Genomic DNA, 22,695 nt, shown 5'->3' on the forward strand with positions numbered 1-22,695 from the left:
ATATTTATTAATATGATATTTTTATTGATTGAAAACAATTGAAAATTAATATTATTTTGCCACACACAATTCTAAAATAAACTTGGTCTAAATATTAAGCTAATTATATAAATTATCTATTGTCATCCTTCACAGAAAATAAAATATTCATTGGTCTAACAGGCAGTAATTATTGTACAGCAAAACACCATAGTAAAAAATAGACTTTTGTTCTCCACAGAGAATAGTCACTCATCTGAGTGTTGTAGGCTCTTCTCAGACCTGGACGCGTTTGGAACCCTCATAGTTTTAGTTTCAAGTTTACGTAATTAATTATCACCACTATATCATCTTGCAAATCTAACAATTCTGACCATTAAAAGATAGTACATGAATAAATGATTTTGAGTTTGAGTTTCTGCGTAGGTCCTTAGTAATGCCTTAACTTTCTTTAAAATCTTCAGGCATCTTTTCCACAATGTCTCTCACTTGCTTAGTTACAATCAGATTGTTAGAATATATACTTCTTAGATCATACGGGGGCAATATTAAAACACTTCTAAAAACTATATTATTGCCTTCTTCTGTCACTGGCAAAAGATTCAGTTTAAACCATGATATTAATTTCCTCTTTCTCGCTTCTAATTCCAAATTAGTTGTGGTGGGAGTAGATTTTTTTGCAGGTGTAATACTAGGTATTGAATCTATTACAGATATATTGAGTATTGCTTGCCCTGGTACTAAAATCATTTGGTAGTCTTCTCCGTGTTTCTCTTGAAGAATCATGCTGGAAAAAAGTAATTTTGATTAATTTTTAAGAAATCAAATGGAAACAAGTGTAAATTAAAAATTTATAACACCCCCGACAAGTGAAGGTTACAGTAACTAGAAAAGAGCTGATAACTTTCAAACGGCTGAACCGATTTTCTTGGATTATAGCTAAGAACACTCTCAATCAAGCCACCTTTCAAACAAAAAAAAACTAAAATAAAATCCGTTCATTAGTTTATGAGCTATGATGCCACAGACAGATACACAAATACACACATCAAACTTATAACCCCTCTTTTTGGGTTGGGGGTTAAAAAAGGAAACCTTTCTTATTTTGTTTAGTGGCTTTTAGTAGTGCCACACCAGCCTAATGCAAAAAAAAAACACTTGTAATTTCCAGTATGATGCAGTGTAGAAACCAAAGGGGTATGGGTTAAATAAAAACTGCCATACCCCTTCCAGGTTAGCCCGCTTCCATCTTAGACTGCATCATCACTTATCACCAGGTGAGATTGCAGTCAAGGGCTAACTTGTATCTGAATAAAAAATCTTTATCATTTACCTGTGCCCTTCCGGATCAATAGCATGTACAAAACCGTTTGCCTCACGATTTTGGATAAGTTTTAGGTTCACATATTTACCCCGAAGTAAAAGTAACGCTTTATCGTTATTTTTCAAAGACTCATAACTGGTAACCGCATCTTCCATAGCTACCATAGCTTAGGATTTAAACAGAAACCTGAAATACACAGAGTACATTATATATTGCTGAAATAAAACCAAGCAAGATTCAAGTACCTATTTTTAGTAGAACAAATACCTACATATTAAGCTCTAATTGTAAAATTCAATAGTTTTGGACAAAGTTATATTATACTACTACTTTTCGAACCTGTGAACCTGAGGAATCTATAAAATCCTTCCCTGTAGAAAATAATCATTCAGCATTCACACAAACAATAAAAAGCCACCAAAAATGAGAAAAAAAGACAAAAGCAGCTAAAGCGAAAAGTGAGCGAAAACTGCGAACACCACAGGCACAAACACACCACACACACCACAGACCACAGATCACAAATGGAGACCATAAACTACAGATAACAGAATACCTTTTCGATACCTCTTAGGGTTCCGTACATAATAATATTTGGGTCACCACAGTTCACAAATTACTTTATTAAACTAGTATGCTACTTTTTACCCGGAAAATCAGAGTTCCACGGGATTAAAAAATACTTAAATCTATGCGGACGAGATCGCGGGAATCATCAAGTTATTTAATAAATTCGTATAAATGTAGGTATATCAATAAAAAATACGAAGTTTACACACCGACTCATCACTCGATTCACGACCTTGCGGACGAGATCGCGGGAATCATCAAGTTATTTAATAAATTCGTATAAATGTAGGTAAATCAATAAAAAATACGAAGTTTACACACCGACTCGTCACTCGATTCACGACCTTATGTTGCAACACGACCAAATTAAAAATCCGTCCAGCAGTCTATTCTCGTATTCCGTGTTTATGTTTACGCAACATGTCAGGGTTTTTGATAATCGGGTCGAGAATCAAGATGATGTCATACTCGTAGCTTATTTTAAATGTGACGTACCTATTTCCACATTGGATACCGCACGCGAAAGTACGTTTTATAGTTTTTTCAGTGAATTTGTGGATTTTCGTGTTAATAAAGTGTTCCAAAATGGCGTACTATGATTATAAAGTTGCCGGTATGTAACCCTAACCTATTTCATTTTCACTTCACTAGTTTGTTCGATATTTGAATTTCACTTTTATTGTTAGGTACTTTTTAACGAAAAAAAAAAATCCATAGGCTCCCAACCTAAAATGCTATCCCTCAATATTTTAATAAGAGAGATTATTATTTATTAGTACCAAAACAGTTTTAATTTTATGTTAATTTAATACAATCTTTAGCTATAAATTAGATTTGAATAACGGCCGATGACCTCATGTACAAATGAAACTTGAAATCGAGCGAAGTATTTTAGTATTTTGTGATTAAATTAAGAAAACAAATATAAATACAAAACAGCTGTTTTCGATGATGTCATACGGCGTTTCGTTACTGCATTTCGCAATCGATTACGAATGCAAACGACGCATACCTACTGGAAACATTTCATATTTTTAAACTCAGTAAAATTGGTAGGGTAAGCACATTATAGTTCTGAGGGTATGTACGTAAGTACTAAGTAAGTATAATCAAGAGGTCCTAAAATTCGATTATTCCTTGAAAAATGAGAAAAGCAAGGAGTAGGTATAACAATATACAGGAAAAAGGCTCGAATATACCATCCATACTTGCGTTTTCGAAGCACTTTGTCGTCTCTTTTCGCATATTCTTGGCATGGCTATGGAGCCGGCCTGATAAAAATATTAGTTATATTCAAAGGCTATTTATACTGCAGTATATGACAGACTGGCTAATGCCCACGGCTTCATCCTGTGGATATAGGTTTCTCGAAATCCCGTGGGATCTCTTTGATTTTCCAGGATAAAAGCTTAGCTTGTAGCCAATCCAGGATATTATCTATCTCCACTTCCAGCCAAAGCGTCTAGTAGTTTTTGCGTGAAGGAGAACAAACATACACTCCAACTTTCGCTTTAGTGTGATATCTCATCCGCGTTGGTGAAGGATTATTCTAAAACAATATCAACAGTGATAACATTCTACCTAATTGTCTCTTATCGTACAGCAACCAGACAATTCGAAATTATGCCCCCCCCCCCCCCCCCCCCGCAGTATACATACGACGATTACTTATTTATATAACTAACATCAAAAAGTAAAGTAATTGACTGCTGAGTGCTGCCATCAGATGAGTCATAGGGCTGAATGCAAAGAGAAAGTCTCTTCAAAAGACTTATTTCCAGGAGTGGCTATCTGATGCCCATTGGATGAGGATACGAAGTTGAAAAAATCAAGGCGGCTGTTGGCATTTTTAATTGTGAAATTTTTTACTTTTTTTTTGTAATAGAGATATGCGTTTACTTTTGGTCTGGTGGGAGGCTTCGGCCGTTTCTAGTTACCACTCTGCCGGCCGTGCTGCCAAGCGATTTAGCGTTCCGGTACGATGCCGTGTAGAAACCAAAGGAGTAGGTATGGGTTTAATGAAAACTGCCATACCCCTTCCAGGTTAGCCCGCTTCCAAACTGCATCATCACTTACCACCAGGTGAGATTGCAGTCAAGGGCTAACTTGTATCTGAATAAAAATAAAATAAACTACTTTTACTGGTATTTGCTTACTACACAGACAAGATTTATAATAGCTCGCATGGTGCTCGTATGCAGTCCACGTGAAGTCGATTAGCAATACGCCGCCACAGGTCTGCCTCCTTGACCTACATTTTGCATTTACGTGTATCGCTCCTAAACGCCATCTAAACACGTATCGCGCTCACACTGCATTTATCACACTAATATTATAAAGGAGAAAGTTTGTATGTGTGTGTGTGTATGTTTGTTACTCCTTCACGCAAAAACTACTGGACGGATTGGGCTGATATTTAGAATGGAGATAGATTATACCCTGGATTAGCACATAGGCTACTTTTTATCCCGGAAAATCAAAGAGTTCCCACGGGAATTTTAAAAACCAACATCCACGCGAACGAAGTCGCGGGTATCAGCTAGTATCGGGTAAAAATAATTTTAGCTTCAGCAAAATCATACCTACTCTACTAATGTACAAGCAAAACTTTCATGTTTATCTACTTTTAGGGTTCCGTACCTCAAAAGGAAAAACGGAACCCTTATAGGATCACTTTGTTTGTCTGTCTGTCTGTCCGTCGTGTCTGTCAAGAAACCTATAGGGTACTTCCCGTTGACCTAGAATCATGAAATTTGGCAGGTGTAGGTCTTATAGCACAAGTACAGGAATAAATCTGAAAACCGCGAATTTGTGGTGACATCATTTAAAAAAAAAATTAAAATGTATTTCAATTTTCAAAATAAGATAACTATACCAAGTGGGGTATCATATGAAAGGGCTTTACCTGTACATCCTAAAACAGCCTTCATTTATTTTTATGTATGATAAGTTTTGATTTATCGTGCAAAATGTTGGAAAAAATACCCAAGTACGGAACCCTCATGCGCGAGTCTGAATCGCACTTGGCCGGTTTTTGTAAATGGGCAATTATGTCCAAAAACTTCACCAACGCGTAACGAGTAACTACCTTACGTAAACTCATGACCCTAATTTAAACAATTCGAGAGTTACGTAGGTAATAAAATTTTAGTTTTAGTAAAAAAGCGCAATTTTGTATGAAACCGGTAACCAGCCAACTGGCATCTGTTTTAATTTCGATGTTGTCTAGCTGATGGATGAATTTATTTATTTCATAAAGGACATAATATGTCAACAATCTACCATTGTGATAGATATTTGCACAGAAACGAAAACCTCTGCCGTATCTCAGAAGGAAAAAAGGGCCCTTATAGGATCACTTAGTTGTCTTTCTGTCACAAACCGTCAAGGAAATCAAAACCTATAGATAAGGCACTTCTCGTTCATCTAGAACAGGGGTCTCCAAACTACGGCTCGCGGCCCGTCAGTGCCATCAATCCGGCCCGCGAGACCTTAAAACTAGTGGCATTCATCTGGCCCGCGACAGCCAATTTCTTATTGTTGTTACTATTGCAAAGTTGAAAAAGAAAACACATAATGATAATTCCCTATTCGGTTTTATTTACTTGCGAGGTAAAACTTAACCACAGAAATGATGACGCAAAAAACTTGACTGAAGTATCTAAGCTTAAGCATATTAATAACTAATAAATAACGTTAAGTACCTAATTGAAGTAATTGAAATGCAAAAAACGCGTTTAATATTTGCTTAGGTCGCGCACTTTGCGACTAGTCTAGCTAGAAACATAGTTAAGAGGGCTCTCTCCGTCACTCGTTTCATACAATCGTAGTTCCAATATTAAGCAACCAAAGTCCATGAAATTTTGCAGACATATTCTAGAAACTAATATCTATGTCTGTGGTTTTTCAGATTTCTGTTAAAATATTCGGTTTCAAAGTTACGCGCTCTTAAAAAATTTCATACAAATCTTTCAGCCCCTGTAATTTTAAAACTACATATTTTTTAAAAATCTAAAACACCACAGACACAGATATTAGTTTCTAGAATATGTCTGCAAAATTTCATGGACTTTGGTTGCTTAATATTCAAATAAAATTGGAACTACGATTGTATGAAACGAGTGGAAACGAGTGACGGAGAGAGCCCTGTCAAGGGCAGAAAAATTTAAAGTGCCCTAAGGCATCAAAGTTTGGAAACCCCTGATCTAGAATCATTAAATTTGGCAGGTAGCAATGTCTCATAGCATAAGTAGAGAGAAAAATCCGAAAAACGTGAATTTGTGGTTACATCACAAAATAAAGATATTATGATTTCTTTATGTTGGCACGAAACCCTTCAGATGGCACGGAACTCACGGAACCCTTCGTGTACGAGCCCGACTCACATTTGACCGGTGATTTGAAGTCAACAAATTATAAAGCTTTCCTTTTGGTGGACTGTGGTCTACACATCCTCTCACAAGTGCAATAGCGTCAATAATATTAATTTTTTCAAAAAATTTTTTGTTCAGGTGCATCCCTCCCACCTCCACTGACGGACAAACTACGGCTGTACCATGTGGAGATGAACCCATATGGACACAGGGTTCTTTTGGTGTTGGAAGCCAAAAGGGCAAAATACGAGGTTTACCGGCTGGACCCTTTAAACCTACCTGCGTGGTTCAGGGCTAAAAACCCTAGACGTAAGTTGTATCCATACTAATAGTATAAATGCGAAGTTTGTCTGTGAGAGTATCTGTCTTACAGCTTACCTACATCCCGGGCCGGACATAGGCTACTTTTTATCCTGGAAAATCATGTTTGATTTTCCAGGATAAAAACTCCTCAAACTCCAGGATAAGAATTCTTGTTCGCACGGGATATTTAAATTTAAATATTTAAAGGGATCCATCCGCTTAACCGATTTATATGAAACTAGAGGATGCCCGCGGCTTCGCCCGCGTGCATCGTCCAGATACATAACATAGGAACTCTTTGATTTTCTGGTATAAAAAGTAGCCTATGTCCTTCCCCGGGATCTATCCCAAGTCCCAAATTTCATTAAAATCGGTTCAGCGGTTGGGCCGTGAAAACGTAGCAGACAGACAGACAGACAGACAGACACACTTTCGTATTTTTAATAATATTATAGTATATAGTATGGATTTGGTACAGGGGTAGCTTGCGTTCCGGAAATTGACATATGCGACTTTTTATCCCGGAAAAGCAAAGAGTTCCCGCGGGAGTTTGTCAAAAACGTAGTCGTAAGCCACGGGCTTTAGCTTGTCTGTTTTTTAACCCCCGACCCAAAAAGAGGGGTGTTATAAGTTTGACTTGTGTATCTGTCTGTGGCATCGTAGCTCCTAAACTAATGAAGCGATTTTAATTTAGTTTTTTTTTGTTTGGAAGGTGGCTTGATCGAGAGTGTTCTTAGCTATCCAAGAAAATCGTTTCAGCCGTTTGAAAGTTATCAGCTCTTTTCCAGTTACCGTAACCATCACTTGTCGGGGGTGTTATAAATTTTCAATTTACACTTGTTATTTCAGTTAAAATCCCGGTATTAGAGATACCAACGGATCAAGGAGACAAATACTTATTCGAGAGTGTGGTCATATGTGACTATCTAGACGAGAAGTATGCCGCCAACCCTCTACACTCAAGAGACCCATACGTTAAGGCGCAGGATCGCCTTTTAATTGAGAGATTTAATGAGGTAAGGTTTGCAACAACAGCAATTATACAATACGCTTATACGCTTATACAATACACACATACACACACACACACACACACGCACCCACACACACGACAATTAACATACTAACAAATACAATAGAATAGACATTAGAATAGATTAGATTAGTTAGAAACCATGTAAATACTAGTAATTGATAAGGAAAATAAAGGCTTAATAATAATAAAAAGGTTTGCAACTCTTTTTTTGTAATTTGCTTCACATTTCACTCTATTACCCATTAAAGGCCGTTTCACACCAATTGCGTACACTTGACACGTGCGTAGTGATGCGCGAAAACCCCTAACACACTAGGCTACGCATACGTCCACGCTTTACGCAAGCGGTGTGCCATGTTTTATACAGTTCCATACATTACAACGCAATGGTACGCGCTACGTCTACGCTTACGCAGCCTGTGTGAATGAGCTATTAGTAGGACTTTTTTCTTTTAGTTTCTATCACCCATTGGCAAAAATTTAGTGGAAGAGAATACTGCTTAGAGATATAAGTGCTTCTGTCTTTTACGGGTATCTCCCCAATTAGCGAATACTTTTTTTTCTTTTGCTCTCGTGTAACTCTACCTTTTACAAGAGAGAGATAAAAGATAAGAGTGACAAGAGTCGCTTTTTATTTAAACACCTTTGCGAAAAAAAAAAATTTTTGTGGAAATTTTTTATTTCACAATTTTTAGTGGCCTCACTGTACTTATTATATGCTATACCCAGTTAAAACCCAACTGTTCACTAAGCTATTACACTGATCGCGAGCAATTTGCTCTTATCCATTGAGGAGTTCTGTTCTCATCTCCGAAGATATTCATCAGATCTTCACCAAATTTATTTGGGACCACCTGCAAAGTATACCCTTTCAAACAAAAAAAAAATATTTTGAAATCGATCGATTTGTCTTTGAGTAATCGGCAGTGACGGATTAACCCTTAATCAAATTAAGCAATTGCCTAGGGCATCACGTCTGAGGGGGCACCAGACGAAGCACAAAAAAAAAATCCGTCCTTAGGGCATCACGTCTCACTCTCACGTCACCAAAAACCACAGCAAAAAAAGTTTCTAGGACTAATTTGAAAATTCGCGCGTTTTAAACATACGAAATTGGGTGCCATATGGCACCGCTAGGCTATAATGGGTTAAGTTGACATAGAGTCCGACCTAGAGTCATAACCCCACTCCCGCTTGCCCACTCGCTGCCCGCTTGTGCATTCGACTATTTGTATGCCCCGAAAGCCGCAAGGCGCATTTCAATAGGTAAATAATACTTTGGTTTATATTGTTGTCGCACCTAACTACTCCACTTCTAAAGTACGTAACATCTCATCATCTTATTTTACAAAAACTAATGTTTTTAGACGGTAAAGGTTTAAAGTCCGATTCTAGTTGACATACGGATATCGGCATGGATTGTTTAGGGCCCCAAGTAGTCTTAATCCGTCACTGGTAATCGGGTAACATACATTTAAAAAAATCCGACGAATTGAGAACCTCCTCCTTTTTTCAAAGTCGGTTAATGACAAATGAAGGTACAAATATTCTCTAATTCTATCCTATCTTTAATATCAATACGCTCGTCTTTTTGGTTGAATAACTTGTTCATTCTACCCTCTAATTTTTTTTAATATTTCAGCTGATAAAAGGCAGCCTTGAGTGCTTCGATACAAACTTCGCATTCGGCAGTGAGCAAATTATACAGACATTGGATATTTTTGAAAAAGAGCTCGCATCCAGAGGTAATGCCACAGATTAGTTAATAATTATTTTATAACATTATATAATTTTTACATAGACTGCTAAAATCATAACTCTTCTTTTTGGCTTTGCTGTAGTCGGGTAAAAAGTAAATAAGTCGCTTTTCGTAAAAATGCGTTAGCGACGCAGCTCAATATGCGGCTTTTTAGAGGTTTTTATCACGAAAAAAAATTATGTAAAACTTGAGAACGTCTAAACTCTGAAGTTAGTCGCTTACGCGTTTCTAAAAAGTGAATAAGCCGCTTCTTGTAGAAAGGCATAAGTGACGTGCTATCTGTGACACAAACTCTTATTTACGGCCAAAAGTAATATTGTTATTTGTCAAAAATTGTATGGCCTTTTAACAACAACGCTATCGACAGTTAAGGATAGATTGATAATTATTTATTAATTTCGGTCATTGTAAAACACTCTTAGCTCAAACAAACAATTACCCTGATCCATACTAATATTATAAATGCAAAAGTCTGATGATCTGGTATTTTACCAAAAACTTGGAAACGTTCAATTGTTGTACCTATCCACAAAAATGGAGATAAGCATAACATACGTAATTATCGTGGCATCTCCAAGCTGTCAGTTATTCCTAAACTTTTCGAAAAGATTATTTACGATTCATTATTCCCTGCAGTACGGCCATTATTAACACCTCTGCAACATGGGTTTATAAACAAAAGATCAACAGAAACTAATCTTTGCGAATTACTTGATGTGACTTTAGATGCGATGGACAAAGGTTTTCAGGTTGACGCCGTGTATACCGATTACTCTAAAGCTTTTGATAAAATTTCACACGATATCTTAATCGTGAAGCTAGAAGCTATTGGTATACACGGTGATCTCTTGAGGTGGCTTACATCGTATTTACGGGAGCGCACCCAAGCGGTTGCTGTTAAGGGCTTTACAACTACATTTGTCCCTATCACATCAGGTGTACCCCAGGGCTCGCACCTTGGACCATTGCTATTTAATATCTTTATAAATGACGTCATAAAAAGTGTTAAAAACTCTAATATATTATTATATGCAGACGACACCAAAATTTTCAAAGTAATTAGAACGGTAAAAGACTGTCAAGATCTACAGGAAGATCTAGATCGCATTAGTCTATATTGTACAAATAACGGTTTAGAGTTAAATGTGGATAAATGTTGCACCATTACCTTTACGAGAAAAAAGAATTGGATTTGCCATAATTATAATTTATTTAAAAAACCGGTACGCAGAGTCAAGGAGGTGCGAGACCTGGGAGTTCAGCTGGATAGTCAACTATTACTTGACTCACATTTAACTAAAATAAGAAATAGAGCCTATAAGATGTTAGGATTTATTCTCCGTCAGTCAGTTGATTTCAAAAATCCAAATACCCTCATTTTACTTTATAACTCATATGTAAGATCTCATTTAGAGCATGCTTCTACTGCATGGAATCCACAATACGCTGTTTATATCAATATGTTAGAATCTATCCAACGTAAATTTTTAAGATGTCTATGTAAAAGATTTAACTCCTTTAATGGTACCGAATTAATCTCTTTGGAACTCAGAAGGGAACACAAGGACCAAATCTTCTTATATAAAATTGTAAATGATCTTATTGATTCTCCTTATTTGTTAAGTAAAATAATGTACTTCATACCCAGAATGTCTAGACGAAACGTAAAAACCTTTTGTCTTCCACAAATCAACACGAACTTTGGCCATAATAGATTTTTAGTGAGAACATGCGATAAATATAATAAGAAATATGTACTTTTAGACCAATTTCAACACAAAATTAGTAAATTTGTAAATGAACTTAAATTTTTTAAATAATACTTATAAAGGCGTGATTTATACTATATACATTATTACTATATCCACTATTCATAACTATTTTATAAATACTTGATAACATACTAACTTCTTGTAATTTAATTTTACTTAATTTAATTACTTAGACTAACCTACTAACTCCCGCACAGAATTGAGATTGTATAGACTATTAGTGAGCACTTTATGGGCGACTGTAACATCTAGAAATGATTGGCTAAGTGGTATTGTAATATGCTGTATGTGTTCCTACAATAAAAAAAAAAAAAAAAAAAAAAAAAAAAAAAAAAGTGTGTGTCTGTCTGCCTGCCTATCTGTCTGTCTGTCTGTCACCTTTTCACGGCCCAACAGTTTAACCGTTTTTGACGAAATTTGGTACAGGGTTAGTTTATATCCCGGGGACGGACATAGGCTACTTTTTATCTCGAAAAATCAAAGAGTTCCCACGGGATTCCTAAAGACTCATCCGCTTAACCGATTTGTATGTTTGTTACCGAGGTAGCTTGCGTCCCTATAATTGAATAGGCTACTTTTTATCCCGGAAAATCAAACAGTTCCCACGAGATCTTCAAAAACCTTAATCCACGCGGACGAAATCGCGGGCATCCTCTAGTATTTGAATAAACACCAAATTTTAGTTCGTCTAAAGCGCCTGGTAAAGTTTGTCGCTTACGCGTTCTTCCAATTAAATATATCTGTGTTGCACCTTATGCGCTGTTTAAGTACCTATATTATATCTGTTTTAGTATCGTCATGTCCACCAGTCTGTTTGTTTGTCAAAGCCGTTTTATCTATATAATTTGTTTAGGGACATACTACTTCGGCGGTGATCGACCCGGCATGCTCGACTACATGATCTGGCCGTGGGTAGAACGACTTTACTTACTGAGATGCGTCAATGAAAAGAAGTTCGATGAAAAGAAGACTATATTCCCCAATTTCGTAAGTAAACCTTGATTTAATATTCATTTGTTTATTTAAAAATGAAGCCTCCTAATGGGCGATTTTTGCAATAGTAACTTAATAAAGGTGAAATGAACAAAAACTCTCGTTTTAAGCAATTATATGCTTTCCTTCAACGTTAAAGCACGAGAATATAATATGAGAGAATAATAAGAGAGCATAGTGCTTTAATGAGAAAATATGTGTGGCAACTTGCATGCTTAGGAGTCCTCCATAGTGCATAATTTTCTCGGGGGCGTGTAAAGTTTACCAGTCCGCAATTGCCCAGCGTGGTGGACTAAACTACTCATCTGTCTTCAAAAGTGGACTGTTTATATGTTGTGCGACCATATAGGATTACAATAAGGTCAAAATGTTGCAATTTAAGAATTAAGTTAAAGTAATTATTGTAATCTGTTTTGGTTGACACTAAATAAATAAATAAATAAATATAATTATGACGTGATGCTGTTAAAAATAAGTTTTAAAAATACAGATTTTTTTTTTTTTTTATTTAGGTCAATAAACAATTACATATTATACCTATATTAAAACTATAATTAACTTAAATCTATCGTGGAATATTAGTAAATATGTAATCAACTACACTATCCACAGCTTAACAATAGAACTAGGGTGACACAATATGAATAAACTACTTAACCTAATATAAAGTAACAGCAAAGTGAAAATAAAATGTACCAATGAATAAAAATATTTAGCTTCTCTCGCATTACGTTACGACTCGTCACAACACAGTAATGTGCTCGCACCTTAACAATATTAACATTTTCAGGCCGACTGGGGAGATCAGATGCAGCTCGACAGGGTAGTCAAAAAGCACTCCAGCTCGCCGGCCGAATACTTTGATTATTACAAAAACGCTAGAACCCACACAATGGGTTACTACCTTTAAGATTAAAGTGTTTATGGCACGTACAGTCAGCAAAAAAGGTAGGTTGGCACTCGCCAGTACAAACGACTATGGATGGGTGCAAACTTAACTTTGTTGCTGACTGTACTACCTATAGTTTTTCTTTAAATTTCGCAGTGGCGAATAAAATTTTCTTTAATATGTTTACATTAAGTATAATCTAGTTTTCCTTAGCTCAACTAACGACTGAAATTAATAATCAGTCTTTCTGGAATTTTTTAATAAGTCACTTAACAATGTTATTAGTTGTCTAAAATGTATGGTATTTTTGACAAATAACAACGTTGCTAAGAAACTTATCGACAGGTTACAGATAGATTGATATTGTTTTGGCCGCAAATGGTAAACATTTTTACAACACAAGTCATTTTCCCAGAAGGTCGTAAGTGACCTTCTGGGGCATGTATGGCGCTTAAGATGTTCTTAGCGCGAACTAATAATAACAGTACAAATAAAATGAAAAATCATACCATATCGCATAGATATACACGGTTCTCAGAAGTTACTCGTGATTTGTTTTCATTTTAAGTAAATCTTACTTATGTTAGTTAAAAACGAATTATAGCTAACCTTATTCGTACTAAACAGTATTTTCCGAACATTCATACTGTTGCATAATAGTTTTTTTTATCAATATTCATAACTAGCCGATGCCCGCGACTTCGCCCGCGCGGATTTAGGTTTTTCGAAATCCCGTGGGAACTCTTCGATTTTCCGGGATAAAAAGTAGCCTATGTGCTAATCCAGGATATTATCTATCTCCATTCCAAATTTCAGCCAAATCCGTCCAGTAGTTTTTGCGTGAAGGAGTAACAAACATACACACACACACACACACACACACACACAAACTTTCGCCTTTATAATATTAGTGTGAAAATCATGCATTTTTTTAAAATGTTTTTAAGATGGATTGCGACCATACACTTTGGGAAACGCTGCCAAAAATAAAACCTAGGGAAGAATAAAAAATATATTCATCACTACTTTGGTAAAAAAATACCGATTATTTTGTTATAGCTTTACAAATAGAGGTCTGGTGCCTTTTACAGTAATAATTGTTAGTATTAAGAAGTGGTAATTTAAAGATATTCATGTGTTCTAATGATTTATAAGAACTTAAAACTTTAAGGCGCAATACACACCGACAGAGCCGAGGCGCGGTGTCTTTCTTGATAGGTGACAATTCAAACTAGGCTTTATTTACATTTTGTTGGATAGAAGCAGGCGTTAATTTGCGGAATAAATAAATAAATAATGGTTTATTCGCTGGAATATATAAAAATAGGTCTTGCATTAATTGGGTACCTTACACATTCTACCAGGTCTTCGTGTACAAATAGATTAGTGAATTCCATGATATTATACAAGGAACTAAAAGCTTAATTCGCTATAATCCGCTAAAATAATAATCATGCAGCACGCCTTTGATATGCACCACCCGCCCTTCCACTACTAAAGAAGCAGGAAAAGCAAGGCAATACACACAAACACAAATCTTGTACCATACAGATTTGCTGTTTTGGCAGATTATAGCAAATTAAGCTTGTAGTTCCTTTTATTTATCGTCTTTGGCAAAATGGTGACGGCGCGCGTCAAGCCCAGGCGCACCCAAGCGATGTATGTAAAAAGTTCGTAGCTGATCATGTTATCACTGTTGACTCGACTCCGTCGGTATGCGCTGGCCTTTACAGTATAGATACCTAAGTTATTTTGAATAACAATTTTGCGTGTCTTATAATGCGTGTTTATATTGTCCGATACGATATCGTTATCGAATGTAGATTCGATATCGGAATATCATATTTTATCGGACCGGTTGAGATGGCAGATATTTAGTGTTATAGGGTAGGTACACAGTTGTTTATACTTACAATATACATATCTATGGGTTTATAATGTACGGTGATAGGAAATAGACATGTCAAATAGAAGTTAGCTGTCTCTTTCACATTGTTTCCAGCAGAAATGACAGTGCTAAATACCTGTCAATTTAGTTATTTAATTACTTCATTTCTTTCTCTCTCTCTCTCTCTCTCTCTCTCTCTCTCTCTCTCTCTCTCTCGTCTGGCTCTACAAAGATTAGCCAATGTCAAGTTTGTAGTTATTTGTAACAAGTTAGTTAAACTATACAAGTATGGACCCCGTCTGTGCCGGCGCTCGCCGACACACGCACGGCACCCCCTTAGAGCGTTTTCCAGTCAGTTTTAACAAAAAAAAAAAAAAACACTCCAAAAAGGCAGAGCACGCCCGCCAGCTAACACCAACACAGACGAAGTCCTTACATCATTTCATACGCTTTTTTATATGTAAAGCTAAGCGCACATGTGATATGTTCGTATTTCGTAAGTAAATATTTATTTTGTATGTAACATTAAATAGCAGCATACTATAGCTACATATTTTTATTATAATAATATGAACACACCGCTTATAATAATATTATGCCTTTCTTATTTTTATACAGCTATTTTTTATGCTTTAAACTTAGCTTACATATACTTTATTTATATGTTATAACATATTTCTTAATATTACATTTATTTACACACACAGAATCTTGAAAAAATCTCATAAATATAGAAAAGAAGATACTTACATTATTTTTTTATAGAAACATTTAGCTTGTAAGTCTATCTTATACAGTGATTTGCAAATTGCAGTTATAATAAGTTGCTACTATAATCGGCCCCATAAAAAATCAATAAGTACATTGCTCTATTTAATTCTATAAGCACCTTTTCCCGAACTCAATTTTGAAAATAATGATTCAAACGATTCAAATTGGAACTTTCGACTTCATTTTTCTTTCTTTCTATCCTTTAGTCCATATTCTTAGGATTGTTACTATCATCTTACAATCAATCAAATCAAATGTAACCGACTCAGCATGTAATGGCGACTATATTATATACTGCAAAACACTGCATTATGTGAGACCATTTATGTAGTTTTACAATACTACGCATTTTTTTTTTTCATAAACTTAATTTTTTTAAATCCTGTTCAGGAAAGTAATTTTTTTTTTAAATAATATTTACTTTAAAAATGGAACTCGTTGTCTTCGCAATGCGTTTTGAAATCGTTTTTTTTTTTGTATATTATGTGATTAAGTTTTTTTTAAGTAAGTTAAGGTTGATAGGACCTATCCAAAATACAAAAAAAAAAACTTAATATGAAATCTTTAAATGCTAGCATTGAATTCAAGAAAATCAAGAAATCAAGATAATTTTGTGTACTCAATCTTTTGTGTTTTAAATACTATAGTTGGCAGCCTGTATTTTATAAGTAGGTACCTATCAGTCATAATGTACTTATAGTACGCGACAGGTCGAGATGACAATCGAGGTAGGGACGCCCCGGTGCGGGCGAGCGCGGGTGACGTGCGGGGCGTCCCCCCCTCATACCCCGATTGCCATCTCAACCTGTCGCAAACTATATCGATAGCTTAATGTACTTAAATAACATTTAAGTGTAAAGTGCGCTTCATCGAATAGTACCTATGGCGTTATGTTGGCTCCCCTGTCTGTTGGGTGGTCATTGGCACCATATTGGCATGAGAAGACGCAGATTTTGTTTATTTTCATTTGATTTTCATTTCATTCATTCAGGAAAATCAAATGAAAATAAACAAAATCTGCGTCTTCTTATGCAAATATGGTGCCAATGACTTGGACAGACAGGGGAGCCAACATAACGCCATAGGTACTATTCGATGAAACGCACTATAGTAGGTACCTAATGTGAGAGAAATCACATGGAAACAATGCAATTTTTTACTGATTCGTAATCTATTTATTTACCTACTAATTTCTTTTTAGGTTAAGCACCTATCGTAAGATAATGTGAAGGGCCTTACAAAACATTTAGCCTTACAAAAAATTTAGATATAGAAGAGTCTATTACTTTTTGGATATCTGTTACCATTTTTTAAATGTTTTGACTTTACATTTTCTTTAAGTATAAAGATTATTTTTGTTCAACCAATTTATTAAGCATAATCATGCCGTATTTAAAATGGTGGGTGACAAGATAACCATTATTATACCCTATCCGTGGAAAGAAGCTAGTATACCGCTCACTGTGTTACGTTATCCCTTACATATGATATATAACATGATATGTATGATAGAGGCAAAAATCTCAGTGGATGTTAACCATTTTGAGTCACCAATCAATCACAAACATATTTCCAAAACACATTCGAAATTCTATTAGAAAACTGTCTCTTTTGTGATTGGTTGATGTCTCAAACTAGTAGCGACCACTCAGATTTTTGTCTCTATCATTTGTATGGGATTATGTAACAGAGAAAGCGCTATACTAAGTTCATTCCGCGGATAGGGTACAGACTGTATTGTCATTTGTCACGTATTTGCATTTTAAAGAGTTTGTACACATCTTTAAAAAAACTTTTTTCTGTGATTTTTTTTTGTAAATTATTAGTAAGAAATATTTGGTTATAACAACTGCAGTCTGTGCCTACGTTAAGTTAGAAATAAATTATTGTTAGTTATTCATCTGGTTTCATTTTAATCTAAAACTGCCATTAATACATTTTAATAGGTAGGTATCACACTAATATTATAAAGGCAAAAGTTTGTGTATGTGTGTGTGTATGTTTGTTACTCCTTCACGCAAAAACTACTGGACGGATTTAGCTGTTTGGAACGGAGATAGATAATATCCAGGATTAGCACATAGGCCCAGATTTTTTTTATTCGAATAACCTAAACCACGCGGACGAAGTCGCGGGCATCATCTAGTTAGTAATATATTTTAATTTTATCTAATGATGCCCGCGAATTTGTTCACGTGGGTTTAAGTTTTTTAAATTCATCACCAAAAAAATTTAATATTCTACCTATGTCCGTTTTTAGGATCCGAGTTCCTCAAAATCAGTTAACGGATGGGCTGTGAATAGACAGTTTTAAACGGACACACTTTTTCATTAGTAAGATTATTACTATGGATTTCCAATAACGCGTCCGTAATCGTTTTATGGTATTTTTTATCAAAAAGTATTTGCAATCTACCTTATCGTTCCTGAAATCTTCTCAAAGCAAAAACAAAACGCTTCTTATGTCAAAAATTGCCGCCAGCCATTCATCCAATCCAAGTTAGTTTGTGGTTTAGAATTGCCAGTCTCGAAAATTTTCCCAATATTTAAACTACATTCTGACGACATTATTTCTAAATGAATTTATCGATAATTTTTATGAAATAGGTAGAGAATATGTTTCACCAATTCGATACGAATAAAACATGCGAAAATGTATATGTCTGTCTGTGTATCCCTTTTCACGACTCGACCGCGAGCTGATATATTTACGGAATACGGGCACAAAGATGGCTTACAAGCTGGAGACTGATATCAGCTAAGGATATTTTTATACCAGGATATCTATAGTCAAACATTTCACTCGGGTTTTAAAATACCTAATGGATGCATCAGATTTTTTTTTTTGACTGGTGAATGGAGTAAAATAATTGAATATGAAATCAGTTCATATTATTTTGTTGGATTTTAGTTAGACGATATCGACCACTTCTTTAATTATCATTATATTTTGTGCACCTATTAAATTATACAAACTTGTTTTTTTCCCACACATGTTGATGGCTAATTTGCATAACAGACTTGCAACACTGCGAATCGCGACGAAATACGAACTGAACCAAAGGTCTGTGTTAACGTTTGATGGCGAGCGTGTGGTGTCTTTTTGGAGTTTTTTTTTTTTTTTGTTAAAAGTGGCCGGTTTTTGTGTTTCATTGGTGTTTTTTGGTGCTGGAACCATGCCAGAACTGACTGGGAAGCGCTATAAGGGGACGCCACGCGTATGTTGGCGAGCGCCGGCACAGACGAAGTCCATATAACTACAAACTTGACATTGGCTAATCTTTGTAAAGCCAGACGATAGAAAAAAAAACTGAACCAAAGAGTATAATAATACATAGAACTGTCGTGCTGTCGACTGTCAAAGAAAGGACACTTCGGTTCGCACCACGTTCGCACAATATTTTGAAGAGACCGAAAACAAAAATATTTATTTCACAGTAATCTAAATTACAAAAGTGTTGATAATGCATCTAATACGTTCAGCGAGTTTTAATTTATTTGTGGAAATCCTCATACGGATTGTTCTGCTCTCCATTTTCTGGTAATTTACAACCATATGCTATATTATGTGGCTATACGTAATTTTTATTATTATTTCTAATAAATTTCGCAATTATTGAATGAAATCTTTATCAAAAACTTGCTTAATTTTCTAGAAAGTTTAATATGAAGCTATATTTCTTATTTATAAATAAATAAGGCTCGGTTTTTACATATTTTTGTGATTATTTGTGATGCAGTTATTTTTCGCGTTATCTACAATTTTACGTTAATGAGTGGCTTCCACTGATAACTAGCAATTAAAACGTAAGCAATAGCATAAATATATAGCTTCATATGTAACATATTTATCTTAATGCATGATATTTACTGCAGTTTTTATTATATTGTTTAGCAAATTAAGTTTTATATCACATTGTTTTGTCTGATAGATTATATTTATTGTTAGTTTAAATTCAATATTCAACTACTAGGTAATTCTTTGATGGCTGGCATCATATGCTTAACATTCCTTGAGACTTTATAGGAGGGAATAATTATTTTTATAAAATTTCCAGCTATATGGAATCAATGAGTCCCTTCATACGAGTCATTCAGCCATCGGAGTTAGAGAACGACTGCAAATACCCTCGCCACGAGTCCTATGTCCCTGGTAGTATGTTGTGGGCAATTGTGGTGTCGGTGCCCTGCGTGCTCACAATCATAGCATGGGCTATTTGTAATGACTGCAATGATGCATTGGAGGTAATTATGTCTTATGCATAGGGAATCGTTGCTGTATCTTTGTGAGTCCTACCTCTCTGGTAGCATGTTGTGGGTAATCCATACTAATATTATAAATGCGAAAGTGTGTCTGTCTGTCTGCTACCTTTTCACGCTCAACAGTTTAACCGATTCAGACGAAATTTGGTACACAATTAGCTTATATCCCGGGGACGGACTTAGGCTACATTTAACCCGGAAAATCAAAGAGTTCCCAGGGGATTCCTAAAACCCATCCGCTTAAGTGATTTGCATGAAATTTGATACCGAGGTAGCTTGCATCCCTGTAATTGACATAGGCAACTTTTATCCCAGAAAATCAAACAGTCCAATGGGATCTTTAAAAACCTAAATCCATGTGAATGAAGTTGTGGGCATCCTCTAGTAAATAATAATGCCTGAATTCAGCAACCCTGCCCCTGCAGCTTGTTTAATGTTGTATGCCCACCTAATGGGGTGTCTACCAACGCTGCACTCTCTGGGGTGAGTTAGCACCTTAGGACCCCAGCGTCCATCAGTTTTTTGAACTATGTGCCCTGTCCATTGCTACTTCAGTTTCGGAAACTTGTTAAGCTATGTTGGTCACTCTGGTTTACAGATCTTGTTTCAATGTGCTGTGAATAATATTGGTTTTTTTTTTTCAGTTTCTACTGGCATGGTCATTATCTCTTGGCATCACTGGCATACTAACAGACTCAGTCAAATTAATAGTAGGTAAGCTAATTATACTAATAGTACTACACTATTTTTAAGCAATTAAAAGTTACTTGCTCTAACGGTGAAGGAAAATATCGTGAAGATATCTTGCATGCCTGAGAGTTCTTCATAATATTCTTAAAGGTGTGTGAAGACTGTGGGTTTAGCCCTTCTCTAATGAGCACGGGAACTAATGTTCCCGTGCTCAGTAGTTGCCGGCGATAACTTCAGGTGATGAAACTTAAAACACCTATAAGTACCTACTAAATTGTATTATGTCCAAGTGTATATTATCAGAAATTGTCTATTAGAGAACTTATCTTTAAAAAAAATTCCTTGCGGCTTGGTACTATCCAACCCTATAACTTCCCCTTTCAGCAAAGGTTGCCTGGTAGAGATTGCTCCAAGCAATAAGGCCGCCTTTGCACACAATTGTTTTTTTTTCTGTGTTCTTCTTACTGTGTTGTTATCCTTTACATGTGTTTTTGTGTGCAATAAAGTGTTTCTATCTTTCTATCTATCTATCTTATATTATGTCTGATGCATATATTCTTCATCAGAAGTTGTTTCTACTGCTTGCTTGATGAACTTGCGCACAATATTAGATACTAGAGGATGCCCGCGACTTCGTCCGCGTGCATTTAGGTTTTTAAAGATCCTGTGAAGTTTCATTTTCCGGGATAAAATGCCTATGTCAGTTATAGGAACGCAAGCTACCTCGGTGCCAAATTTCATACAAATCGGTTAAGCGGATGGGTCTTTAGAAATCCCGCGGGAACTCTTTTGATTTCCGCGATAATAAGTAGCCTATGTCCGTCAGAATCGGTCAAACTGTTGGGCCGTGAAAAGGTAGCAGACAGACAGACAGACAGACAGATAGACAGACACACTTTCGCATTTATAATATTAGTATGGATTTCACCTAATCTCTAACTTACCTAGACTGCTAGTGTCTGATAATATGTACCCCTCTTAAAACCATAAATTGTATATTAAAATGTGTTCATTCTTTCCTCAGGTAGACCTAGACCGGATTTCTTCTATCGATGTTTCCCGGACGGGATTGAAACGCCAGACCTCCAGTGTACCGGGGACCCTGGTGATATAATAGAGGGGAGGAAGTCCTTCCCTAGTGGCCATAGTAGCAGTAAGTAGTCTATCACACTAATATTATAAAGGAGAAAGTTTGTATGTGTGTGTGTGTGTGTGTATGTTTGTTACTCCTTCACGCAAAAACTACTGGACGGATTGGGCTGAAATTTAGAATGGAGATAGATTATACCCTGGATTAGCACATAGGCTACTTTTTATCCCGGAAAATCAAAGAGTTCCCACGGGAATTTTAATAAAATCTACATCCACGCGAACGTAGTCGCGGGTATCAGCTAGTCTAAATATATAATGTGTTTATTGTGTGAAATAAAAGACCTTGTGTTGCTCTGAAAAGAGAAACAACAATCAAAGCTGTTACTTCACACTACAATCAGATTCCAATATCCAAATTGCATGACATTAAAAAACATTCGGAACAAGTGTAAATTAAAAATTTATAACACCCCCGACGATCCAAAGTATTTGAGTTTTCCAAAACATCATTTTCAAATAAATAATTATGTATTTAGGCAACGTCCATCTTGACAGCTTGACATTTGTCTATTGACATAATATTATGAACCTAACGGTTATCTAACCTTCTTTTCTACAAGAAAACTAGAAAAGAGCTGATAACTCTTAAACGGTTGAACCAATTTTTTTAGATTATAGCTAAGAACACTCTCGATCAAGCTACCTTTCAAACAAAAAAAACTAAATTAAAATCGGTTCATTCGTTTAGGCGCTACGATGCCACAGACAGATACACAGATACACAGACACACAGATACACACGTCAAACTTATAACACCCCTCTTTTTGGGTCGGGGGTTAAAAAATAACGTTCATTTCCAACACTGGCACAACTCTTGACAGTTGACACTTGACACTTGTGACGTGTGCGTGGCAAATTCAAATTATGCTGCCATATACATGAAGAACTTCATTTACAAATATATAAAAGAAAAATGTCTGCCTGATCTATCA

The 22,695-nt window shown here is 35.8% G+C and overlaps 3 protein-coding genes across 13 annotated transcripts in view; 2 read left to right on the forward strand and 1 right to left on the reverse strand.

The window, feature by feature from the left end:
• LOC123878845 lies at window positions 1-2,486 on the reverse strand. 9 transcript variants are annotated; one of them, XM_045926212.1, is made up of 3 exons: window positions 2,369-2,486; window positions 1,313-1,489; window positions 1-766 (listed from the first exon to the last, which is right to left on the reverse strand). In XM_045926212.1, the coding sequence occupies exons 2-3, from the start codon at window positions 1,465-1,467 to the stop codon at window positions 421-423; spliced, it is 501 nt and encodes a 166-aa protein (XP_045782168.1). In that variant the 5' UTR covers window positions 1,468-1,489; window positions 2,369-2,486; the 3' UTR covers window positions 1-420. The 9 variants fall into 9 exon arrangements, with proteins under 9 accessions (XP_045782168.1, XP_045782167.1, XP_045782166.1 ...); XM_045926211.1 differs by lacking the exon at window positions 2,369-2,486 and adding an exon at window positions 2,195-2,354; XM_045926210.1 differs by lacking the exon at window positions 2,369-2,486 and adding an exon at window positions 2,083-2,181.
• The window catches only part of LOC123878841 (pyrimidodiazepine synthase-like), a 26,501-nt gene continuing 6,175 nt past the window's right edge, over window positions 2,370-22,695 (forward strand). The window contains exons 1-6 of one of the 2 annotated variants that reach the window (XM_045926198.1): window positions 2,370-2,486; window positions 6,385-6,555; window positions 7,399-7,565; window positions 9,228-9,330; window positions 11,970-12,103; window positions 12,900-13,039. In XM_045926198.1, the coding sequence (XP_045782154.1) occupies window positions 2,459-2,486; window positions 6,385-6,555; window positions 7,399-7,565; window positions 9,228-9,330; window positions 11,970-12,103; window positions 12,900-13,019 (723 nt within the window). In that variant the 5' untranslated portion in view covers window positions 2,370-2,458 and the 3' untranslated portion in view covers window positions 13,020-13,039. Of the gene's footprint in view, window positions 2,487-6,384; window positions 6,556-7,398; window positions 7,566-9,227; window positions 9,331-11,969; window positions 12,104-12,899; window positions 13,344-22,695 lie in introns of those variants that run through there. The other variant, XM_045926197.1, reaches the window with a different exon arrangement.
• Window positions 19,020-22,695, forward strand: part of LOC123878839 (phospholipid phosphatase 5) — a 7,601-nt gene continuing 3,925 nt past the window's right edge. For both annotated transcript variants that reach the window (XM_045926188.1, XM_045926189.1), the window contains exons 1-4: window positions 19,020-19,198; window positions 19,716-19,902; window positions 20,565-20,634; window positions 21,635-21,763. In XM_045926188.1, coding sequence (XP_045782144.1) covers window positions 19,122-19,198; window positions 19,716-19,902; window positions 20,565-20,634; window positions 21,635-21,763 — 463 coding nt within the window. In that variant the 5' untranslated portion in view covers window positions 19,020-19,121. The remainder of the gene's footprint in view (window positions 19,199-19,715; window positions 19,903-20,564; window positions 20,635-21,634; window positions 21,764-22,695) is intronic.

Source organism: Maniola jurtina, chromosome 26 (assembly GCF_905333055.1).
Source record: "Maniola jurtina chromosome 26, ilManJurt1.1, whole genome shotgun sequence".
NCBI classification, from domain to species: Eukaryota; Metazoa; Arthropoda; class Insecta; order Lepidoptera; family Nymphalidae; genus Maniola; species Maniola jurtina.

What these genes read in the sequence shown, in the direction of transcription:
- LOC123878845 (XM_045926212.1), bottom strand. Translation starts at nt 1,467, where the DNA reads ATGGTAGCTATGGAAGATGCGGTTACCAGTTATGAGTCTTTGAAAAAT. An exon ending in ATTGATCCGGAAGGGCACAG is followed by an intron (nt 767 to 1,312) that starts GTAAATGATAAA and finishes ACTTTTTTCCAG; the next exon opens with CATGATTCTTCAAGAGAAAC.